This window comes from Oryzias latipes, chromosome 11 (genome assembly GCF_002234675.1).
Source record: "Oryzias latipes chromosome 11, ASM223467v1".
NCBI lineage: Eukaryota > Metazoa > Chordata > Actinopteri > Beloniformes > Adrianichthyidae > Oryzias > Oryzias latipes.
In genome coordinates, this window is record NC_019869.2 from 5968789 (window position 1) to 5990007 (window position 21219).

At 44.6% G+C, this 21219-nt stretch overlaps 1 protein-coding gene across 4 annotated transcripts in view; it reads right to left on the reverse strand.

The window, feature by feature from the left end:
• Positions 1 to 13220: 13220 nt before the first annotated feature.
• LOC101170938 (RNA-binding motif, single-stranded-interacting protein 3) overlaps positions 13221 to 21219 on the reverse strand; it is a 365275-nt gene continuing 357276 nt past the window's right edge. For all 4 annotated transcript variants that reach the window (XM_011480741.3, XM_011480740.3, XM_023959620.1 and 1 more), the window contains one exon: positions 13221 to 20749. In XM_011480741.3, coding sequence (XP_011479043.1) covers positions 20746 to 20749 — 4 coding nt within the window. In that variant the 3' untranslated portion in view covers positions 13221 to 20745. The remainder of the gene's footprint in view (positions 20750 to 21219) is intronic.

Here is a 21219-nt window from a genome sequence, read left to right on the forward strand (position 1 = left end):
CAAAGCTGAAGTTTGGAGCTCAGCATAAGCTTCAGGTGGCGTTTCCATGACACAAAAAGACGTCTGTTTTACGTCTCAACTCCTGCGGGCGGGAAAATGAAGCTCCATTCTTTGGTTTTGGAGACTAGACTGACATGGACGAAAATGGATTCCCGAAAAACTACAGAGTTTCAAAATGATGATGCTACAATGCAAAGGGGCGGGGCTTTTCATGCTGGACTTCCCTTTACAGTTAACATGATTCATCTGGACATCTTGAAAAATTTCAGTAAAAAAATTCCCTGGCTGCAAATCATTCTGGGAGGAAGAAAACAAATCATTTTAAGTTGTTTTGAAGTTTTTAACCTGATATTGTGTAACCCTTGTGCTATCCAAGGCACTTTAACATTGGGAGTTGGGTCATCTAGACCCACTAGACAGTGCGCTGACCCTTTTTTCTTCAATGATTTGTGATCTTCACTGGTGTCCATGGATTACATGAAATCCTCTCCACCTTTATCCACCTTTGTCATGGTAGGGAGAACACGTCAGGGTCATCTGAGATAGCACAAGGGTTAATCATGTTTGAACATTTTAAAGACCCGCTCCAATGAAAGCTGGGTTTTAGGTGATTTTAACACGTTTTCGTGGCTTTTTCTGTGAATGGACATTTAAAAAATAAGCTCAATATTCCATTTCTGAGTACTTTTTTTATTTAAATTGTTGTGAATCAGGAGGAAACCAAAAAAACAAAGAAAAATTAAAGCCGCAAGCTGCATTGTATGGCCGGCAGGCGCTGCCCGCCCCCGTCGCCCGCCTCTATGCACCACCGCTGCGCCATCGTTGTCCACCTCTGCGCAGCACCGCCGCCCTCACCACCCACCTTTTATCAACGCTTGTCAAAGCTGCATATGCTAATTATGCTAACAATGCTAGTTGCGCTAATGTTGTTAAAAGTACTAGCATTGCTATTAGCATCGTCAACTGACGAAGAAAAACACATTGCTTAAGATGCTTATTATACTAACTATGCAAGTTATGCTAATGTGGCTAAAAGTACTAGCATAGAGATCAGCATCATCAACTGACTCAAAAAAACATATTGCTTACAACAATTTATTGGTAAAAGGGACAAATGTTAAGTTGAGAGGAAATCCACTTTATTCAAAATGGCAGCTTTTCTGTTGATTTTATCTCCATAGCAACAATTTATGCTTTGGTCGCCTGGCGATAACGCACAGATCGACGTCAGTTTCAGATGAATCGGAAAGAGTAAACTTTTGAATGTCCTTAGCAATAGAGGTTTAATGCTAACCACGCCCACATTCCTTATATGTCCATATCCAGTGTTTTTCAATATGTTCAGTTCCAGCCGTGGATGCATGCATTCAATTTTCCCTGTATTCCGTTGAAAGACATGGCAGTTATAACAGTACGCCACTTTTGCTAGCTCGCCATGAGGACGCCGTTCAAAATCTACAACTTCTAATTGCAACATTTTTTCCACAGTAGCTTGCCATTGCTGCCCAAGAAGTCACGAGACGATTGATGAAATTTCCAACGACGAGTTTTCTTTTGTGTCTGGTACTAAAAGTGTCTTTTTCCCCCGAAAATTCAAGATGGCGGCCTTTTCCCTAGGTCAAAGGTCAACGAAACTTCTCTGGTCTTTGTAGACCTGAGCTGGCGGCATTTTGTGCAATTTCATGAAAATCGCTCAAAAATGAGTGTTGTTTTCCTATATTGTGGAAAAACACAAAAATCGCCAATTCTCAGAATATCCACAAAATGGCCGCCAAGCTGTTGGTCGTGTGGCCGTCCCAAAATGATTTCAAAACTTCCTTGGCATATCCCCGACATGTGTGATTTGGTTTCGTGACAGTATTCTGAAAAATAATTTTTTTTTGGCCCCAAAGCAAATTTTGGCCCATTCATTTCTTTCATGGGATCGCTCGCTGTGATGTCATCGTCTTCGAGGGGGTGACGTTCACTTTGTGGGAAATTCGTTTTCAATATATCCTAGTTGCGTGCACATTTGGTGACTTTTGAGTTTGTGGCGGTGGTCCAATGTACACTCAAAGGCGCAGATGTCTTCCCAACTTCCTTGCAGTCAGTGACTGCTGCTGCGGGCCATAAATACTGCTTGAAAAAGATCGTATTTGTGACGTAGAAAATCTGCTGGGCGGGGCCACAAGCTCCCTGCTCTGCTCCATTCTGATGCATCCACCTGCAGACAAACAGATCCACGAAAGTCTTTTTTTCCTCGTCTGAGCTGGAATCTGGATCTAAACTGTATGACTGGATAGATCCAATATTGCTGCACCGCTAATTTCGAGTTGGGCTATGAGCTAGCTGGAGAGAGTGTGAGCAGATAAGTGATGGGATGAGGGGATGGGGTTGCCTCACAAGAACACAACTCAGAAGTGAATTTTTGATGAACCCATGCTGCTTTGCAGGAACTACGTCCTTGAAAATGATACAGATTTTTAGATTATGGCTAAAAAAACGACTTTGCCATAATTTAAAGACCACTGGGAACGCTTAAAAAAAACAGATCAGAAAAGGGATTGGAGTGTGTTTTCCAACACAAATAAATTACAACTACTTCCAAAAACAAAAATAAAAAAACTACTGAACAAAAAAGAGTTAAATATTCTTGACCCAAACTCAAATTTCTTCCATTTTGGAGGTAAAAAGGCAGGAAGAAAAGCAGCATTGTTGGATCTGATATCCCTCTGACAAAAGGAGCGATTGTCACATTTTTGACATTTATGCCCACGCTTGGAGGTCAGAGGGTTCTGCTGGTGAGCACAAATGCTCCTCAGAAGATTCCAGCTCAGCGTCTTTCTCATAACTTCATGCCATCAGATGAAAACAGTTTGTTGTTCATCCAAAAACTTTCATTTATTTATCAGTTTTTGCCATTAGTTGCCATCACGCCTCTTTGCTGCTTCAGATGTGACAAAAACGTCACGACTTCTCCAAAAAAAGTTTTTAAATAAAGTGCATCATGTGGAAATGTCACAGATCAACATCTGCATCCAGAAAGGCCATGAAACGTTATGAAGGCTTTCAAACGGATTAAATAAGGTTGGTTAGTAACCCAATAACTAATAAAAGTGTAAAAACTAACTAATAAACGTATAAAAGTGTTCCAAACGATTTGATTCTTGCAAGGATTTCAATTTCTTAATATCTCTTTGATCTACATCTTTCCCAAGCTTCTCTAAACATCCACACATTGGAGAATGTTTCATCTTGTTCAGGGATTGGATCCAGAAAGAAGGAAATTATTATTGAAATGAGTCCAAATCCTTTTGCTCCGAACTCTTGATAGATTTAAAATTCAAAATTTAAATTCTCCTGGGACTTTTCCATTAGACAGGCATTTATTGTCATTGATTTAAAGACAAAAATGTAGATTTACCTAAGCGTATAAGGATTCGTTAAGATGGAAAAACCTGTACTAAAATTCTCACTTTGTTCTAAAATGAGTCGTTTCTACTTATTACACTAGTTTTTGTAACTGTAATCAAAATGAATTAGGTTCATAAAAACTCAAAAATACAAACTTATTTGTTTAGTACTAACAAAAACTACTTATTTGGCTGTATAGCATTTAATCTGAAGTAATTCTATCCAACAGTTATCTTATTTTTCTCTTTTTGAAAGCTTGTGTGGAACTCCCTGTTTCTAAATTTGAATTTCTTATAAAGAGATTTTGTAAATAAACATTATTTGCTTCATGCAGAGAAAATGTTACTACTTTCTAGTGATATTTTTCTAAGGATTAGTGTTCTTTTCCTCTATTTGCGATGAAGGGATCGATCTCATCTGCGGCTAGAACAGTAACAGCTGCAGTTTTCAGAAAGTGTCGACGGAAGTTCATCTACACAAAGCTCACAACAGCTCTGGGGTTTTATTGTCTCCGCCCCCAAACCTGTGAGGGTCGGAGGTGAGATTCACGAGTTTTACTGGAACAGCAGGTCTGAGGGGAAACCAGAGTTCTTCCTCCCTGCAGATTTCTCCGTTTGCTTCTCTCAAACTCAGACGTGACGTCACGCTTGCATGGCGTTCCAAAACACCAAAATGAGAAGTTTCAGAAAAAGGCCCGGCACGTGCAGAAAAGCACATGTGGCAGCTTTTCTGTGACTTCCGCCTCGCCTATTTGTGGATCTCTGCAGTTCAGCAGCGTGTTCCTCAGCCAAAATCTGGGTAAGCTAGCGGAACTGCAGAGATTGAGTCACATGGTCAAGAAAACGCAGGTCTGACTGTTTGTTCAAACACAAAACTCTGGCGCATTTTGACTTTCATCAGGTCCAAACTCTATTGTTGTTCTATCAGGAGAACCCATTCCTGTCCTTTTCCCAAACAGCTATGCAGCCGACAGATTTAGTGGGATCTCCAAAAGGGATGTAAGGAGGTGGAACAATGGCGTCCATGAAACTGTCAACACGAAGGCTGCACTTAAATCCATTCACAGTTTTGAATTCAGGGCGGCCAAAAAGAAAGGTTGTGTCAAAAAGGCCTCCCAAAAGCAAAACAACTGAGTTTTATGAATGGTCTTTGTCATAATCTGGTTCAGTCTAAGGAGTTCCAGAAGGCCAGATTATGTGTTTGAAGTGACAGTGGAGAGGAAGACCCTTCTAAATGAAAGCCTTAGTCATGTGGGTTGACCCGGACGGGCGGTGTGGGTTTTTGGGTCGTCCGGGTCCTTGGGTGGTCGTGGAGGGGAGCGGCTGCATCTTCAAGGGAGCACTGGTGTGTCTGCAGTTTCGTTGAGGCTCGTAGGACCACCTTAAGAGACGTCATGAAGATGGAACGTACCATTGTTGGTAAGTGTATCGTGAAGTATTTGTAAGGAAGAATACAGATTTGAACACTCCCTCTCGTTTTTGTTGATGCCTTCTGGTTGTCTTGAGCTGCTCAAATCTGGTTGTGATGACAATAAAAGACTCTCATAGGTAAGGAATAATGCCGGACACTACGACCTGTCGCCCGCAGAAAAAAATTTCCATGAACCATCAGACACGAAGCACCTCATCTGGCATTATTCCATATTCACCGGTTCCCTGATCAGTCTACCACCTTGACATTTCGCGTGTCCCACCTGGGTGTCACGTACCGGTTTGACCATTTTTCACCCGCGGACAGCCCGTATCCACCTGTTTAGAGGAAGCGGTGAGTAAGGATGACCATCGGCCGAGAGCGCCTGGAGTCTGAAAAGACCAAGAAAGAGACAAAGAAAAAGACAAGAATACAGGAACATCTGTAGAAAGACAAACAGGCAGGTTAGTGACTGCAGCAATGTCAAACATAGGTTTTAGCAGGAATCAGATGAGAACAAAGTCCCTGGACGTCTGTTGTGAGACAAAAGAAATACGCCAGACGCTGCACCGATGAACAAAATCGAAACCGTGGAACATCTACTATTGAGCAGAGAAGTTAGACAAACGCTGACCTTAAAACCTGAGAGCCTCCCTGCTTCAGGGATTCATCAGAACCCTCCTCCATGGTTCTGATGAACATCTAGGCTTTTGTGAAGAACATCTCATAGATGAGTCTGACGGGGTTTTTCTCCAACCACTGATCTCAGCCAACTCCCATCAAATGATGAAGGAAGATTCCAGGCGATTGGCAGCCGATCGATCCTGAAGGAACACGATAAGGTTCAGGGGTCGTCCGTGGATGGACAGGTTGGACGAGGAAGGCAGATTCCAGAATCATAAGCATGCTGTCTGGCTGTGGTCGGTTTAGTCATCGACTCTGCATCTCCTGAAAAATGTTCTGGAGTTGACGGTTTGGTTCATGACGAAGAATGAAGAGTTTGAGACCTTCAGAGGACTTTGAGGAGGCACACTTGATTTTTTGTTTCTCAGAGAAACAGAGAAGTTAAACCAGAGGAGGATCCAAAGGCTGCTCAGGCATGGAAACAGGGTGGAGGCCTGTGGGTGGAAACAAAGACCTGTGTGGAACATAAAGACAGGTGAGACACTGGGAGCTGGAGCACATGCAGGAAACAGGAAACGGGAAGCTGCATGAAGGGTTTTGGGAGGAAAACCAAAGATAGATCCAGAAATGAGCCTCACTGTGGTGTCAGCGCTAAAGCGCCAGCAGATGTGTGGAGTTCTGCTCGTCCAGAGGTGATGAAGGACAGACGTAAACACGATCCAGACTGTGAGCAGCTTTGATGCACGTCTCTACCTTCATTTGAAGGTTCACAGACACCAACATCCTTTCTCTGTCTTCCACCGTGGGGCAGAAGGGTTGCAGAAGTGCCACAGCTCCTCTCCAAAGACACCTCCTGGAGATTTGGGCGGTCCCAGGCCTCCAGTGACGTGCGGTGAGGTTAATGGCTGGTGAGGCACTGACGTCATCAGTCAGATTTACAAACATATGAACCATACTGAGTAACTTATTCACCATTTGATTGACAACAGTTAACGTGTTTTGTTTAAAATATCATTTCAACGTGTTTTTTTTTCATATACAAACTGCAGCATAGAATAAAGCACAAACCTTATTATCATCTTTTCTTTACTTGTAAATAAAGTCCATACGCCGCTCCTTCTGAAGAAAATGACTTGCCGCTTGCTATCACTTATTCTATTGTTTTTCAGCGTCATAATCTCAGGGCTCACCGGCGCCCCCTAACATGAGGCACGAGAATGTCTGGCCTCACCCAGCGGCTTTTTTGCCGGCGTTTAGCGCTCAGCACAAGAAACACGTCCCTCACATACAGTTATTTATAAAAACAAACACTGTACATCATATACATCTGCTAAATTGTGTAAACTCAGCTCATATAGTACAAGTGATTGAACCGACATACAGAGAGACAGCAGTATCGTCTGACTGCATTGGTATTGCGCAATCCAAGGTGAGGCTCAGCGGGCTGGTGCCTCATCGCACGTCACTTATTAGTGTCTGAACGGCAAATGCGGAAATTCAGCGATTTTGAAAAGAAAAAACACCCAAAAATGGTACATTTAAATGAAAAATGACTGCAAAGCACAAATTACTGATTAAATATAATAACTGAATTTATTTTTTCTCTTTTCTCCCATAATGACAGGTGAGGCTGTGCCTCACCTGCCTCTCCTGACTGCACGTCACTGCAGGCCTCCATTATGGCCTGAGCCTCTTTGGGACCCGATCTGTCTCTGAAACTGTCCTGTTGTTCATTTATTCTGTAAAAATCACCTAAAAAAGTGAGTAAAGAGACTTGAGTACGAACCAGGCAGATCAGGAGCAGAGCTGCTCATTTTTCCACCTGTAAAACACATTTCAGGCCAGAGGTCACATCTGGAGGTGCGGGGCGACGGTCGCTCCGTTCCATGACGTCCCTCCGGACCTACAGTCTGTCTCCTGGTGCCTGGGTGGTCTCCTGTTCCCCCCACAGGGATGTTTTTCCACCTGCACCCCGCCGTGGATCACTTCACGCAGTCTGGAGGGGACAGCAGGTGTCTGCAGGCTGCAGTAGCAGTTTTTCCTTTTCTCTGTGGAAACTTTTTATTTTCCTGAGGTTCTTTCTGACGGTGGAGCACGGACTCACGCAGACTTTTGCTGCTTCTTCTTACTTTTAGTTGCCGTTGCTTCACTAGCTATCATTGTGGTTAAGATGTCTCTGTTCCCCTTTTTTTCTCTTCATTCAGTTTACAGTTTATATTTGAACACTTGTACATACTGTTTGTTTGTTTTTTTGAATTTTATTGTATTACACTGTTTTTTACTATTTTTCTTTCCCTTCCTTGCTGTACTTGCACTGATGGCGATGCTTAAATCTCATTGTACTATGCACAATGACAATAAAGCAAATCTAATCTAATCTAATCTAATCTAATCTAATCTAATCTAATCTAATCTAATCTAAACGAATCTAATCTAATCTAATCTAATCTATTCTAATCTAATCTAATCTAATCTATTCTAATCTAATCTAATCTAATCTAATCTAATCTTGTGCAGACAGATTCATCTTAGATTAACGCCTGAATAAAAAGAAGTCAGACCACGTGAAAAAGTTACTACAATCCTTAAAAAGTTCCTTCAAATGTGTTTGTTTCTGTTGTAGAGTTGAAGTAAAGTATTTTTTTGGTTTCTGTTTAGAGTCCATTATGGACCAAACCACTGGGAACAGATCCAAGAAAAATCCGGACTAAAAGTCAGCTCGTTTTTAAAGCCCATTCTCATAAATGCACAGATAGAACTGGCCAGAAGGAACAAACACTCCCCCCCCCCCCCCATTAGGGAAATAAGTCTGTGGAGGAAAGTTCAGGAATGTTTTAGTGGTGATTCTCCCAGAATGGCGGGAGGTCTGCCGTCAGCCCCCCCTCCAATTTACCTAGAAAAGCCAGAGGACGGACGAATGTAATGTTTACGTCTTTACTCCAAAATAACCCGAGTTGTTTTTTTTTAGCCAAACTCCGAGGTTAAGAAAACTTTCTGGTGGATTATTTTAACTCGGGGGGTGGGGGGGGGGGGGGGGGGGATGTAAACTGACTTTTAACAAACAACAACAGATCTTTGCTTTGCCCTCACAGGCCGAACGAAAACTCCTGCAACACAATCGCAGTGATGCATTATGGGAATACTGACATGCGTTTCGGTATGAATGAGTGATCTGCTAATAAGGGGGGGTCTATTGGGGGGGGGGACATGCTTGTTTTTTTATTTGTTGATCTACAGGCTTGAGCAGAACATCTGGCACAGACTTTCCCAGCATGCCTCTCGATGGACCCGATTTCTCCAGGCGGCCGCGTGGATCTGAAGTCGGCGTGTTAATGGAGGGGGGGGGGGGTCTGGACGAAGGGTGTCAACATGACAAGAGATCAATGCTGTAAACAAGCAGCTGATTAAAACACTATAGGTGAATGAAGCATGGACCGAATGGCCGTCCAGAACGTGTCACGAGGGCAGATTTTTCTAAACATCACAAGACATTTATGGACATCCACCTCTGAAAAGGAGCACGGATGCTGATGGAGATGCGCCTCCTGCTGGGAGGTCGATGGAACTGCGGGAAAAATTGAAATGAAGAATATTTGTCACTTTTAGATCTTTCTTTTTGTAACAATTCCTTCTTAAATAAATATTTTCACGTATCAATTTAAATTCTGTGAAAAAATCCTTGAAAAAGTTGCTAAAGTACTTTATGGGGTCAGGAGGTCATGAAGGCCCCAACTAAACAGCCAAACTAAAGTCAGGATCTGAAAGCTGCATCTCAGGGGTCCGTGTAACGTTTACAACAAACAAACAGCGGTTGGGACTAATTACTGCTGCCTGTTTTCCACATGATATCAATTTTACACTTAATGAAGACTTTAAAACCACGAGCGTTCTCCAGAGCCCCCCCCCCCCCGTCTCTCTTTGTTTTAACCCTAAATGTGATGATTTCACAGTCAGGATGCTGCAGCAGTGAGATGTCATCCGACTCCCTTCATGCCGTTCCAAACGCTCACCATCCAAACTATTTGTACTGCAAAGCAGGCAGATGTCATCGACGTGTCGGAGCCCCTTCCCGTCTTTGTGTGCGCTCGGCAGATGGCACCGACTTGATGGAAAAGGCTGATTCTGCTGCTGAGTTTGCCCCAGTGGAGGCGTCCTTGATCCAGATCCAGCGTGTTGATGTGCCTGCTGCTGCAGGTGGTGGGGGGGGGGGGGGGGGGGGTAAAATGCACACCCCCAGATAACATCTGCGCTGGTATGCTGCACCCTTGTGGCGCTCAGCTGCTACATCTCTGTAAACCCAGATAAGGAGAAAGCTCGGCTCCAAGAGGGGGAGATTGAATCTGCGGCGTCTCGCTCCATAATGGACCCCCCCCCGCTTGTTTTCAGCTTCAGCAGCCATGAACCGGGAAGCTGAACAAATGAGGGCCACATGCGGGAGCCCCCATACCTTTTTATGTAAACCGCGCTCCAAATGATTATGCAATTTGCACTTCAGTATCATAACGTTTTTATAGTTAAACTCATGAATAGTGTACAAGTTGTGTTTCTTTGGCGTAGTTTGGCCAACTTATGTGGGATTTAAAAAAAAGAAGTGTTGGCACATAAATCCAAGAAGACCTTTTCGGCTGCAGACCTCAGTGTCAAGAACTCGAAGTACTTTCAACTGCTAAAAAAAAAAAACTTTCTTCACTTACGGTTTTTCCCGTTTTAAGCTTTCATGAAAGTTGCTTTCACAATTCTGAGCACTCCTGGGTTCAGGTTATGTTATGGCCACAAATACAACTGTCACTGTGCGATGGGGAGGCACCGGCAGAATCTTTAAGATCAGCCGCCGCCACCTGATGCAGTCAGGAATCGATGGCGTGGTCATGAATCAGGGGGAGGCACCGGCAGAATCTTTAAGATCAGCCGCCGCCACCTGATGCAGTCAGGAATCGATGGCGTGGTCATGAATCGATGGCGTGGTCATGAATCGATGGCGTGGTCATGAATCCAGGCGGCGGTCAGTCAGGTGGTGATGGCGGGACGATTCCGGGCGGTGGCAGCTGGGATCAGCTCTGATTGGACGATTTTTAAATGTCTCCAGACGGCGGCCGTCCATATCAACTACCACCGGCTGCCAGCTATCCTGTAGCCCGGGAGGTAAATAAAAAAGCGGTCCAATCTGCTCCTTTGGTCCTTCTCAACTCAGATTCTGCTTCTTCGGCCTTTTTTTACGTGTTGCTCTTCTTCTAGTGTGGAAAGTACAATGTTCTGTCTTCTTCGTATTCGTATCAGCGTCAACAGCCTTGTTGAGTTCCCGCGCTGCTACCGTCTAATTTCAGTAGACGATGGCAGCCCGGGGCAGGGGGGGTGGCAGTCTGAGATCATCACCATCAGATTCCATCAATCAATTATCGTGCATCGATCCGCCTGTCACTGGACTGCCTTCACGCCACCTCCAAATGTGACTGGGGGGTTACCGAGCGATGTCAAAAAACTGTCCAGGCGCCGTAAAATTATAACTTTTTCTTAAAACCTCTGTGGCCGCCGTGGCGTGAAAAATGCCTCCCGATTACAAATGCCACCATGCGGCTACTTGCCATACTTGCATTTGGGTCGCAGCGCGGTGGCATTTTGGTGTATGTGACCCCGTGGCTTCAGGGTGGGGGGCAGTTCACATCCAAGCAGCAGCTCTGGGAGGTTGTTCTGGTACGCTGCAGAGAAATGAAAAGAACACACCCCCTTTCTCACAGGGTGTCTGTGTTCAAATGTAACATGACCCATTATGATGAGTTTAAATAGCTTTTGGTTGAAGTTAAAATTCAACAAAATGACCATTTTTCACCCACAGAATCTTTCAAAACTCTGTCATGTTGAACAGTGCATTTTAGGTTTTTATTACGTTCACATCGCCCTCAAAAACGTGCGTTCAAGTACCCACTTCCAATGACAAGTCTATGTAAACGTGCGTTTGGGGCTTCCAAACTCTTCCGTTCCCGCGTGTCTATGCAGGGTTTTATGGCCTTTCCGGTCTCTAAATACAAAAGATGCAGCCATTAAAAATTGGCTTCAAATTAAAACTTTGACCAATCAGGGAATTGGATTTAGGAGTGATGTATGGATGACCATCCATCCATCCATCCATCCATCCATCCATCCATCCATCCATCTTCCTCCAATTATCCGGGACTGGGTCGGGGGGGCAGCAGTCTAAGCAAAGATGCCCAGGCTTCCCTCACCCCGGCCACTTCCTCCAGCTCCTCTGGGGGGGGGGACCCCGAGGCTTTTCCAGGCCAGCCGAGAGACGTAGTCTCTCCAGCGTGTCCTGGATCTTCCCCGGGGCATCCGCCCAGTGGGACATGCCCGGAACACCTCCCCAGGGTGGCGTCCAGGAAGATTCCGGACTAGATGCCCGAGCCACCTCAACCTGCTCCTTTCGTGTATGGATGACGTTCCTTTGAATTCACGGAAATAGCAACTGGTTTTAAATGGATCGTGGATGAGAAATTAATAGTTCCTGTTTGCTCCCGGACGGAATTTTAAGACTTTTAAGTCTTTCATTTATCAGAATGAAGCTGTGAAAGAAAAAGCCTGGAACAAATTCACCAGATTTACACGGCTTCCACATTTCACACCAAGACTCTTTCAACTTCAGGTGGCCGGCATGTGCTAGTAAACAGTAGAAAAAGAAGAAGAAGAAGCCCCTCCCTGCCAGTCCAATGTGAAACCCATCCATATAAATACGTTAGTGGTTATATAATGATGCAGATGAGAAAAGGGAGGTGATACGTTTGTTAGCCTCAATAAATTACACTTTAACATTTGTCTTAATCAAATGTAGCTGAAATTATTGTTGCATTAGGAGGTAAAAATGCAGTGAAAATGTTTTTTCTTTTTAATTATTATTCTGGGACTGAGTCTGAATGAAATAATGTCTCAACCTTCTAGAAAACAGAAACGGTGGCTTTGTCTTTGAAATCCTGGGATCGATTTTGCTCTGCCGTCACGTCCTTTAATCGCTTGAAATAAGTTTTACGGATTCATATGTACCAGATTGAACTAAAAAAACCTCTAATGGCAGAGGACGTCATCACTTTGTGTCACATGTCGCACCTTCAGGGGTGATTCCCTTCCGATGGCCTTGCGACCGATGCGACCCCAGCGATTAATAACAGCTGTTAAGTCCAAACCGGCTCTCAGGCTCTTGAAAATCCCAGAAACGTCCTCTGCATAATCGTTTGGAATGCGGCGTGAATGCATCTCTGCTGTATCTCCACAGAGACAAAGAGGCTGCGTTTGTCATTCGGCTCACCGGTCACCTCCGTCCCCGTGATCCGTCTCAGGCTGCAGCATCGACGGGCGTCCCGGCACGGCGCTGACAAGGACGACAATTGATTGGGCCTAAATAGGAGCGAAGAGGAAGATTGATTCCCATTGATCCACTTGTTCCTGCGGCAGACTCCTCGTCTTTGATTATGACCACTTTATGCCCAATCAAGTGCATGTGAGCGCTGTGTGTGGCGCGTGTGTGTGGCGTGTGAGGGGGTCCCATTGAGATGCATTAGCTCCATTTGCAGGGACTGTAATTATGAGAGGATGTGGGGGCCCCCAAGGTCACCGCGCAGCAGGTGCCACCAGCCTGGATGGTAATAACAGGCTCCTCCTGCCTCCCTCTGCAATTTAGTCATATAGATAATGGTGGGGGGTGGAGGAACGCTCAGCGGATTTCAGCACAGACCTTTCTGGAATGATAATCTCTTGATGGGATCCGGCAGTCGCTCAGGAGGGAAAAGATAACGGCACTGCCGGCGGATTTTTCCAGATTTTTTTATTGAAAGCTTCATCAGAGAGAAAAACAAAAAAAACAAAAACAAAACAACAACTAAAAAAAACCCAAGTCGAATCCTAACATCCACACATGTACATATAGTTTTTCAAAGATCTCACACACTGAGGAGCGTGTGCGAGGCGGGACCACGTCGTCCTCGGCGCTGAAAGCAAGTAAAAAATAAACACACACAAAAAAAAGAACCGCTCTGCTGTCTTAATAAATAGTTCCTCTTTTTATCTGGTAAATGAGCCCCCCCAGCGCTGCACCCGCCACCCTGCAACCACTCGGTGGCCTTTTTCCTGGCGGTTGATCAGAATCTGTGTTTGTCAGGGAGACGTTTGAACTCCAGGAGAGCCGCGGCTGTGTGGCCAATCGATGGCTCTCATCACAGGGGGACCAAAGCATCAATTAAAAGCCCAGGGCCCGGTTTGTGGGGGGGAGTGGAGGGCAATTTCCCCCCGCTGCGTTCTGCGTGAGCGTTGGAAAGTGCGATGAGTTATTGAGCCACAGCCCCCACCCCACCCCCCCACCCTCTGCAGTGGGAGACATTCTGCAAGAGTAACTCTGAACAACTGGTTTGCAAACAAACGACAATCAGTGTGGAATGGTTCTGAGTCCATTCAGAGGAGGAACCGGAAAGATCCTCACAGCTATCCAGGATGACATGGACTGCGCCGGATCAGCGCGGTTTTGACACTGAGGTGGCAGTGGTTCTGGAAAAATGGAGGCGGAAGGACGGATTTTTTATTTTTTTACTGACAGGCAGTGGAAAAAAAGCACCTTGCCTTAAGAGAAAGACGGATGGATGGAAGTCTGGAGATGAATGAAAAACTGAACGAAAGTAGAAATGAATCCTTTTCGCCTGTTTTGGTGCATCAAATTGAAGATCAAATCCTTTTTTTTTAAAGACCCACTCCGATGAAAATGGTGTTCTCGTGACATTTTTCTGATGATAGAAGACATCAAAAATCAATCAGTGGGATTTAGGAGTGGACAAAAAATGCTGTTGGAAAAAGATTCTATTAGAGCCACAACTCCGATTTTTAATGAACTCCTGCTGCTCTGCAGAAACTAGAAAATGACAAAAAAAAAGAAGAAACGGGATAATCCTAATGGGAACGCTTTGAAAACAGATCAAAAATTGATCGGAGTGGAACTTCAAGCAAATTGAGGTCTTAAAGTATGATTGCATAAACTTTACTGCAACAGGACGCCATTCAGCCCTGAAACCTTCTGCCTTCTCCTTCAAACCGATCTAAACTAGATCAGGATTCCCCTCACCTGTCAGGTGATTTGGTTGGAGGCAGGGTAAGAAAGTGTCACCAGCTCATCAAAGCAGATTCAGAGGTACAGATGCTAAAGGAGGGACGGATGAGATCGATGGCGCCCAGGACGTGGCGAGCCGCGACCAGCAGCTGCGCTCAAACCTGACGGACTGCGGCTGCGACAGCAGCAAGTGAGAAGAAGAACGGCGGCCTGGATCGTGATGGATCACACTTGTCGCCATCTTCAATTCTGTATCGAGAAGATGTCGGCGTACGAACTGCAGACGAGGACGGCGTTTGCCCAGCAACAAGCGCTAATGACCGGCCTCTCCTCCTCCTCCTCCTCTCCTGCCCTTCCTCTCCCGGTAAAGCCGACTCCTGCTTTGTGCTGACGCAGGCGCCGACTGATTTCTGCCTCCGCTTCCTTAGGATTGCAGACGTGCCGTCTGCAGAATTCCAAGAGGCATTTTTATACCTACAAAGTACATCATGCCGTTGTGCTATTAGGAAAAAGCCATTTCTGCTTGTCGGGTACCAATTGGTGTAAAACATCCATCACAAACATCCGCCCCAATGTCTCTCTTTACTGAAAAGTAACAAGGCAGAGCGGATGTTGTTGGTTGTGCAGCTTTTCCTCCAATCACTCTGTACCGTAACATCCTTTTGACTGAGTTTTTGGCCACGTGTTGGATGTTCTGCTCTGAAACAGCAGCAGAAAGTCTCAAAAACTAAGTTTTTACAAAAAAAAAGATCTTCTCAGTAATTCAATAATGCAGACAGACGACCAAAAACGTGTTCAGTCTGGGTGTAGCAGCTCTGGTCTCCCATTAGACTTCCAGAGAAACGTCCAGAAAGAAGACCACAGTCGCCAAAAGGCCGGTTCGCCGGCAGATGAAAGCTTTGAGAGGAGACACAGCAGACGCTATTGGCAGGCAGATTCAATTCAAGAAGGAGAGCTGGATGGTCTTTAGATGGTCTGGAGTGACGGTAGACGCGACCTCTGACCTTTAGGAGTCGATGGAAGACAGACTCTTCAGCAGGTAAAGTAGCTTCATTCACGTCTTTCTGTTTGTCATCAATTGAACTGAAGAAATTCAGAGACAAATAGTTTCTGCAAAGAAATCAGTGGAAAGACTTTTTAGCAGCAGTGAGCAGATTTACTCCGTAAAATTGACATCAGGACGTTTTGAAGCTTCTCTAAAAGAACGGATACGTGCACATCGAACATCCCATTGTATAGACAGAACATTCCAATGTCCTTTAGCTGATATCACACAATGACACGTTGGGTTAAGATGTTTCTCCTTCAACAGCTGATATTTTGCAGATTTATTTTGGAGTTTCATGTCTGCGCGGTCGTGGTTCCCTGCGGACGAATTGGTCGCCACATTTGCTACGACGGGTGGTACGCCTGCCTGCAACACACCGGCAGAAGATCTGATCGTCTAACATCATGTGAGTAGGTTTCTGAAATCTATCACATAAAGAGCCAAAACCTTCGCCCAACAGCCCACAGGAAATTTGAAGATCGTAGACCCCTCAATGAACCTGAAGATGCTGCAGTAGTTCGCAGCAGGCAACAGGTTGGAGTGAACACTTATACAACTTTACATGGAGCCTGACTGTTAGAAAGGAGGAAGTTAAACAATCAGAGGGTAGTTTTTGTGCGATATGTTTGCGTCTCATGTGCACACCCTGTGCATACACGTGGACGCCGTACGACAGGGGTACCCGAACGTCGTAGCTGCGCGTAACTGTCACTATTCTCACCAATACTTCATGATACACAATGTTTGACTATACACGACAATGGTACGTTCCATTTCCATGATGTCCCTTAAGGTGGCCGTATGAACCTCAAAGGAACTGAGTTACATTCAAACCGGCCTCGGCAAACGCGCGTTCAAACGACCACATTCAAGGAAACGTCTATGTCTCTTGCGTTCTCTACGAATGTACGCCCAGCTATTGAACGTGCATTAAAAGTTAAACCAGTTGAACTTTGACCAATCAGGGACTCGGATTTGGTAGTGACGTCTGCTTAGTGTCCTTTCAAAACACAGAAGTACCAATCATTTAAAAACTGATCGAAAAGGAGAAATAAATAATTGTGGTTTGTTTTCCGTTCGAAATTCTATGACACCAAGGCCAAATGCGAATTCTTCCCCTACCCCTACTGCTTCTTCCTACCCCTTTAATTGTTGAGGCATTTGGAGGCGTAGGGTTGTCCGAAAAAGTTTTTTAAAGGTTTTTTTTTCTGTGGATGCCGAACCAAACCGTTTGCTAAAAGCTTCACATGCCTGGTGTGTTTGTGACATTAGACACACCGGCACTCCTCTACAGATGTGGCCGCTCCACGGGCCCGGACCACCCCAAACCCCACAGCGCCTGTTCAGGTGAAAGGGCATTAAACATGGACCTTCTGATGATCCCATTTCCAAACAGCGGATTTCTCCGGGTTATCCGATCTCGTGCTCATGAAAGGCTCCATGTGCTTTTTTCAGGGACAGAAGGTTACCGTGGAATCTTTTAAAAGCTTTTGTTAAAAGGCACTCAATGTTTGACTATTTTGTGCCCCCCACCACCACACCGCTCACTTGCAGTTGTCAGCAAACAGAGAACTCCCTCAGTTCAGGAGAAAGGGGGCTTTTGAGCGACACCGGAGTGGATCCCGCTGCCCCAGAGGGAGACAAATTGGGCCCGTCAAGCCTCATTACCAGACAGACTTCAATTGGTTTGTGGTTCTGCATCTCCAGCATCCAATGAAGAGGAGAAACCTCGGAGGGAGGGGGCAAGGGGGGGGGGCAGCGAAAGGAGCACGGCTGAGGTACAGCACACTAATGGTGTTTTTGGAGCAGAGCGAGCGGCTGAAGAGGCTGCAGGCACTTTCCTTAGGGACGGTCCTCAGATGCCAAGTCACAGAGAAAAAAGGCCGAGATCAGAGGAGACCAGGTTGTTTGTGCAAGCCTGCTGAGATAATGAGGGGTGTAAGTGACACGTTGACTGCCATCAACGTCTTATTATGGCTGCTGAGGAGCCCACTTAGCTCCCACAGGTGCACTGAACTTTTACAAGGCAAACAATCAGGGAGGTGTTAGGGACGATGGCTCTCTTTTTGGCTTTAAACACGCCCCTGCGATGCCTTGTTAGTGTCACGGTGATGGCAGGAAGTGATGTCATCTCACTCTGCAGAGAAGGTGCTGAGCGGAGAAGCTGCCTGGTTTCCAGGTGCCCACTTTGTGAGCTTAACAATCAGCTTCCGACGGCTGCCGTCAACATCACAGCGGCCAAAGTCAAGAGGTTATCGGTCCGGGAGGTTTGAAGAAAATAGTGTTTTCTTTATCGGATCGCTGGAAGCAGAGATACCAGCTGAGCGTTCTAGATTAGAGGAACAGAAATGGGGCCGTCATCGGGCGTTCCTTAGGAAAATAGAGCCGTCAGCTTTACGTGTCACATTTCCATCAGGGAGCTTCAAGGATGCGACGAGGGATCCGCCTTTCCCACATGGCTCTGATTAAAAAACCATCTGTTGGATTCCAAGAGTCAAACTTTAGGCAGAAAAAAAAATGTGACAGAAAAAAAGCCCAACATGATCACTGGGATCCATGTGGTTTGGTCTCGAACAACTTGTGCTCTTTGTACTCCGATAAAAGTGAGCTAAAGTGTGAAAAGTTTTGTTCGTGGTGATTCACTTGAGCTTAAAATAAAAGTCAGTAAAAAGCAAAGTTGAGAATTTTTACCTCCTTAAACAAAAACGTTCCTCCTAAAGGAGAAGCTGCTGCTTTTTGTGTCAAATTGAATAATTGAAAGAATTTCTTTTTGTTGCGAACAAAGCATCAGAAATGAATCTGAAGACACAATTGTGCAGCAAAGTTCTTAGGATGATTAAATTCTGTTTTCATACATGTTTCTGGGCTCATGGATGCATTATCAGGAAGCTATGAGGCGCCGTAAAGTTTATGCAATCATTGCAAATGTAATTGTTTGCATTTCTTTAAAGACCCACTCCGATGAAAATGGTGACGTTTTTCTTGTGGCATTTTTCTGATGATAATAGGGTTAAGGTTAAAATTGCGTTCGAGTATTTTCTTTCCTTCAAATTGTTGTAAATCAGGAGCAGATGAAAAAAAGCATCAATTTGTGATGTAAAAAATATGATGGGCGGAGCCACAAGCTCCCTGCTCCGCCCCTTGCTGATGCATCCTGCTTGCAGACAAATAGATCTATGTCTTTGTTTTGCTCGCCATTTTTGTTGCACTGCTAACGTTTGGCTAGCAAGAGAGCTCGTAAACAGATGGAAGATGGGAAGGGGGGACGGGCTTACTCCGCACTAACAGTCCCGCACACATCTCAGAGGTATATTTCTAATAAACTCCTTTGGATTTTGGCTAAAAACAACATCATCATCAGTAAAAGACTGATTCAGAAAATAGAGCAGAAGATGATCGGAGTGGGACTTTAAGCGGCAAATGTTGCGGGGATCAGAGAAAACACCAAAAATAACAAAAAAAAACATTCTCTTTCTGAGAAAACCGTCAGAAAACCGAGACAGAAATCTCAGAGAGGCGTGACATGATGAGTGTTGGACGCCGGAGCGGATCATGCGACATTCCTGTGTCTGATTCCTAAAGGTTTTTTCCCTGCGTGATTTTTTAAATAGAGGCGGAGTTCCTGCAGGAAGCGTGGAAGCATCACAGACGAGACGAACAGAAGGAGACAAGGATGAGGTCCAGAGGAAGTAGTGCTAAAATACTGTCCTAAAAGTGGCACCAGTTTGAACTGCGGCGTGTTTTTATGCGCATGAAAAAAGGAGGAGAGGGAGTGGTCCGGCCAACGAGGTCCAAAAAAAAAAAACAACGGCAACAACGACATCAACAACGACATCCACAACAACATCACAGGAAAATGAAAAGAAAAATAAAAACTGGTTCAGAGTGTCTCTTCATCTTTGGTATAAAAATGGCCGTCTGTGGGCTGCATTTGATCCACAACTACAGAAATTGTCAACAATTTCTTCTATTGCTTTTGCACTGATTGGTTGAAACCATAAGCTCCTACAGAAACTACTGTTTTTTTTTAATTTTTTATTTCACTGCCAGGATTTTTGTGTCAATTTTTTCCTTTTTATGTCTTTTTTTTTGTCGTTTTCTTTCTTTTGCGGTGTGACGAGCAAAGCGGACTAAAAAGCTCATTAAAAAAGGTGGCAGATAAAAAGCACTAATGTCCTCGACAGCAACTTTGCCAAGTCAAATAATAACGATAATAAAAAAAAAAAAAAAAGAAGAAGAAGACTGCATCCACAGTTCGTCTGCGGATTTTTTTTCCTCTTTGTGAAAAATCTCTTCAATGCTTTAGCCCCTCCCACCCCACTTAAGTCTTTTTTTTCCCACAACAGACATTTTTTTTTTTTACTTCTGACATTTAGTTACCTCTGACATAATATTTATCAAAGTTTTCTTCTAATGAAGAAAAGGAAAACAAGTTTTTATCTCTATTAAATCTGTACAGCTTATGTGATAGATTCTGTTTTTCCTCTTTAGAGCAACTCATTCAAAATCTTGGATCCGAACGCTCCAAGAGACGGTTTGCTTTCCCAACGACCCCCCCACACACACAACGAGACGTCAGACTTTTCAAAGTAAAAGTTTCTGCCGCCCTTCAAAATTAAGGCCATGAAGATTCAAGAAAAGAAAAGGAACTTTTTTTTTTGAATACATCTAGAAAACTAAGTTTGAACACTAGAACATAAAAAAAGACTGTAAAGAAACTGTAGCTTAATATCTGAGGAAGACAATCTCTGTGTATCTCAAACTTGACTCCCCTTTTTCTAATTAAAAAATAAACTTCATCATCTACCTCCGCAACCACCTTTTTTCTCGGATTTTTGCTGTTTTTTTTTGTTTTGTTTTTTGTCTTTTCTTTTAATCGGATGAGAATTTTTCTTTGAGAAACTTTTCAAGCTTCAGCCCAGCCCTTTAGCCAGGTTCCCAGACGTCTTTGCACCGAGCCCAACAAGTTCCCCTCATCCCCCTCCGTCCGTCAGGACTGCACCTCCTTTTTCTTCTTCTTCTTGTGGGCCAGGTGGGAAATGAAAAAAAGTGTCTTTTTTATGTGGTTTTTGTGTTTTTTGGTGCCTGGGCAATCTGGAAGCAATCTCTTTCTTTTTCCCCTCACATTCACAGTGCAGCCACCTTCTGTGTCAAGGCAACGCTGTCACAGGAACCCTCGCTCCGGCCGTCGCTATCTGATGGAAGAGCAGAAGGACAAAAACGGGTTTGAACGTGAAAACGCGCACAGCTTCAGTGCAAAACGATAGAAAACTGTCAGAAGTCAGGGCTCTGTCTCTTTCTCTGGTCACCGTCTCCAGAGTTCTAACCACACTTCCTGGATGCGGCACACCTGACTCTTATTCATTCAACGAACCACAGCATACTTAAGCTCTGCACTGAGCTCAGCTCAGTGTGAAGTATTATTTGTGCCACTGTGCCTTCATCACCGAGCGTTATTCTGTCTGCTGACTCTGATTGTCTGCTGCCTGCCCTGACCCTCGCCTGGATTTTGACCAACCTGTCTCCCCTCTGATGCCTGCCTGACCCTGATTAAGCTTTGTGGACCTGAGCTAATAAACCTGCTGCATTTGGATCCAGCCGTCTGCCTGTTCTTGTGACAAAAACGATATTGTCCAAGAGTATTTAAGGATTTTGATAATAGTTC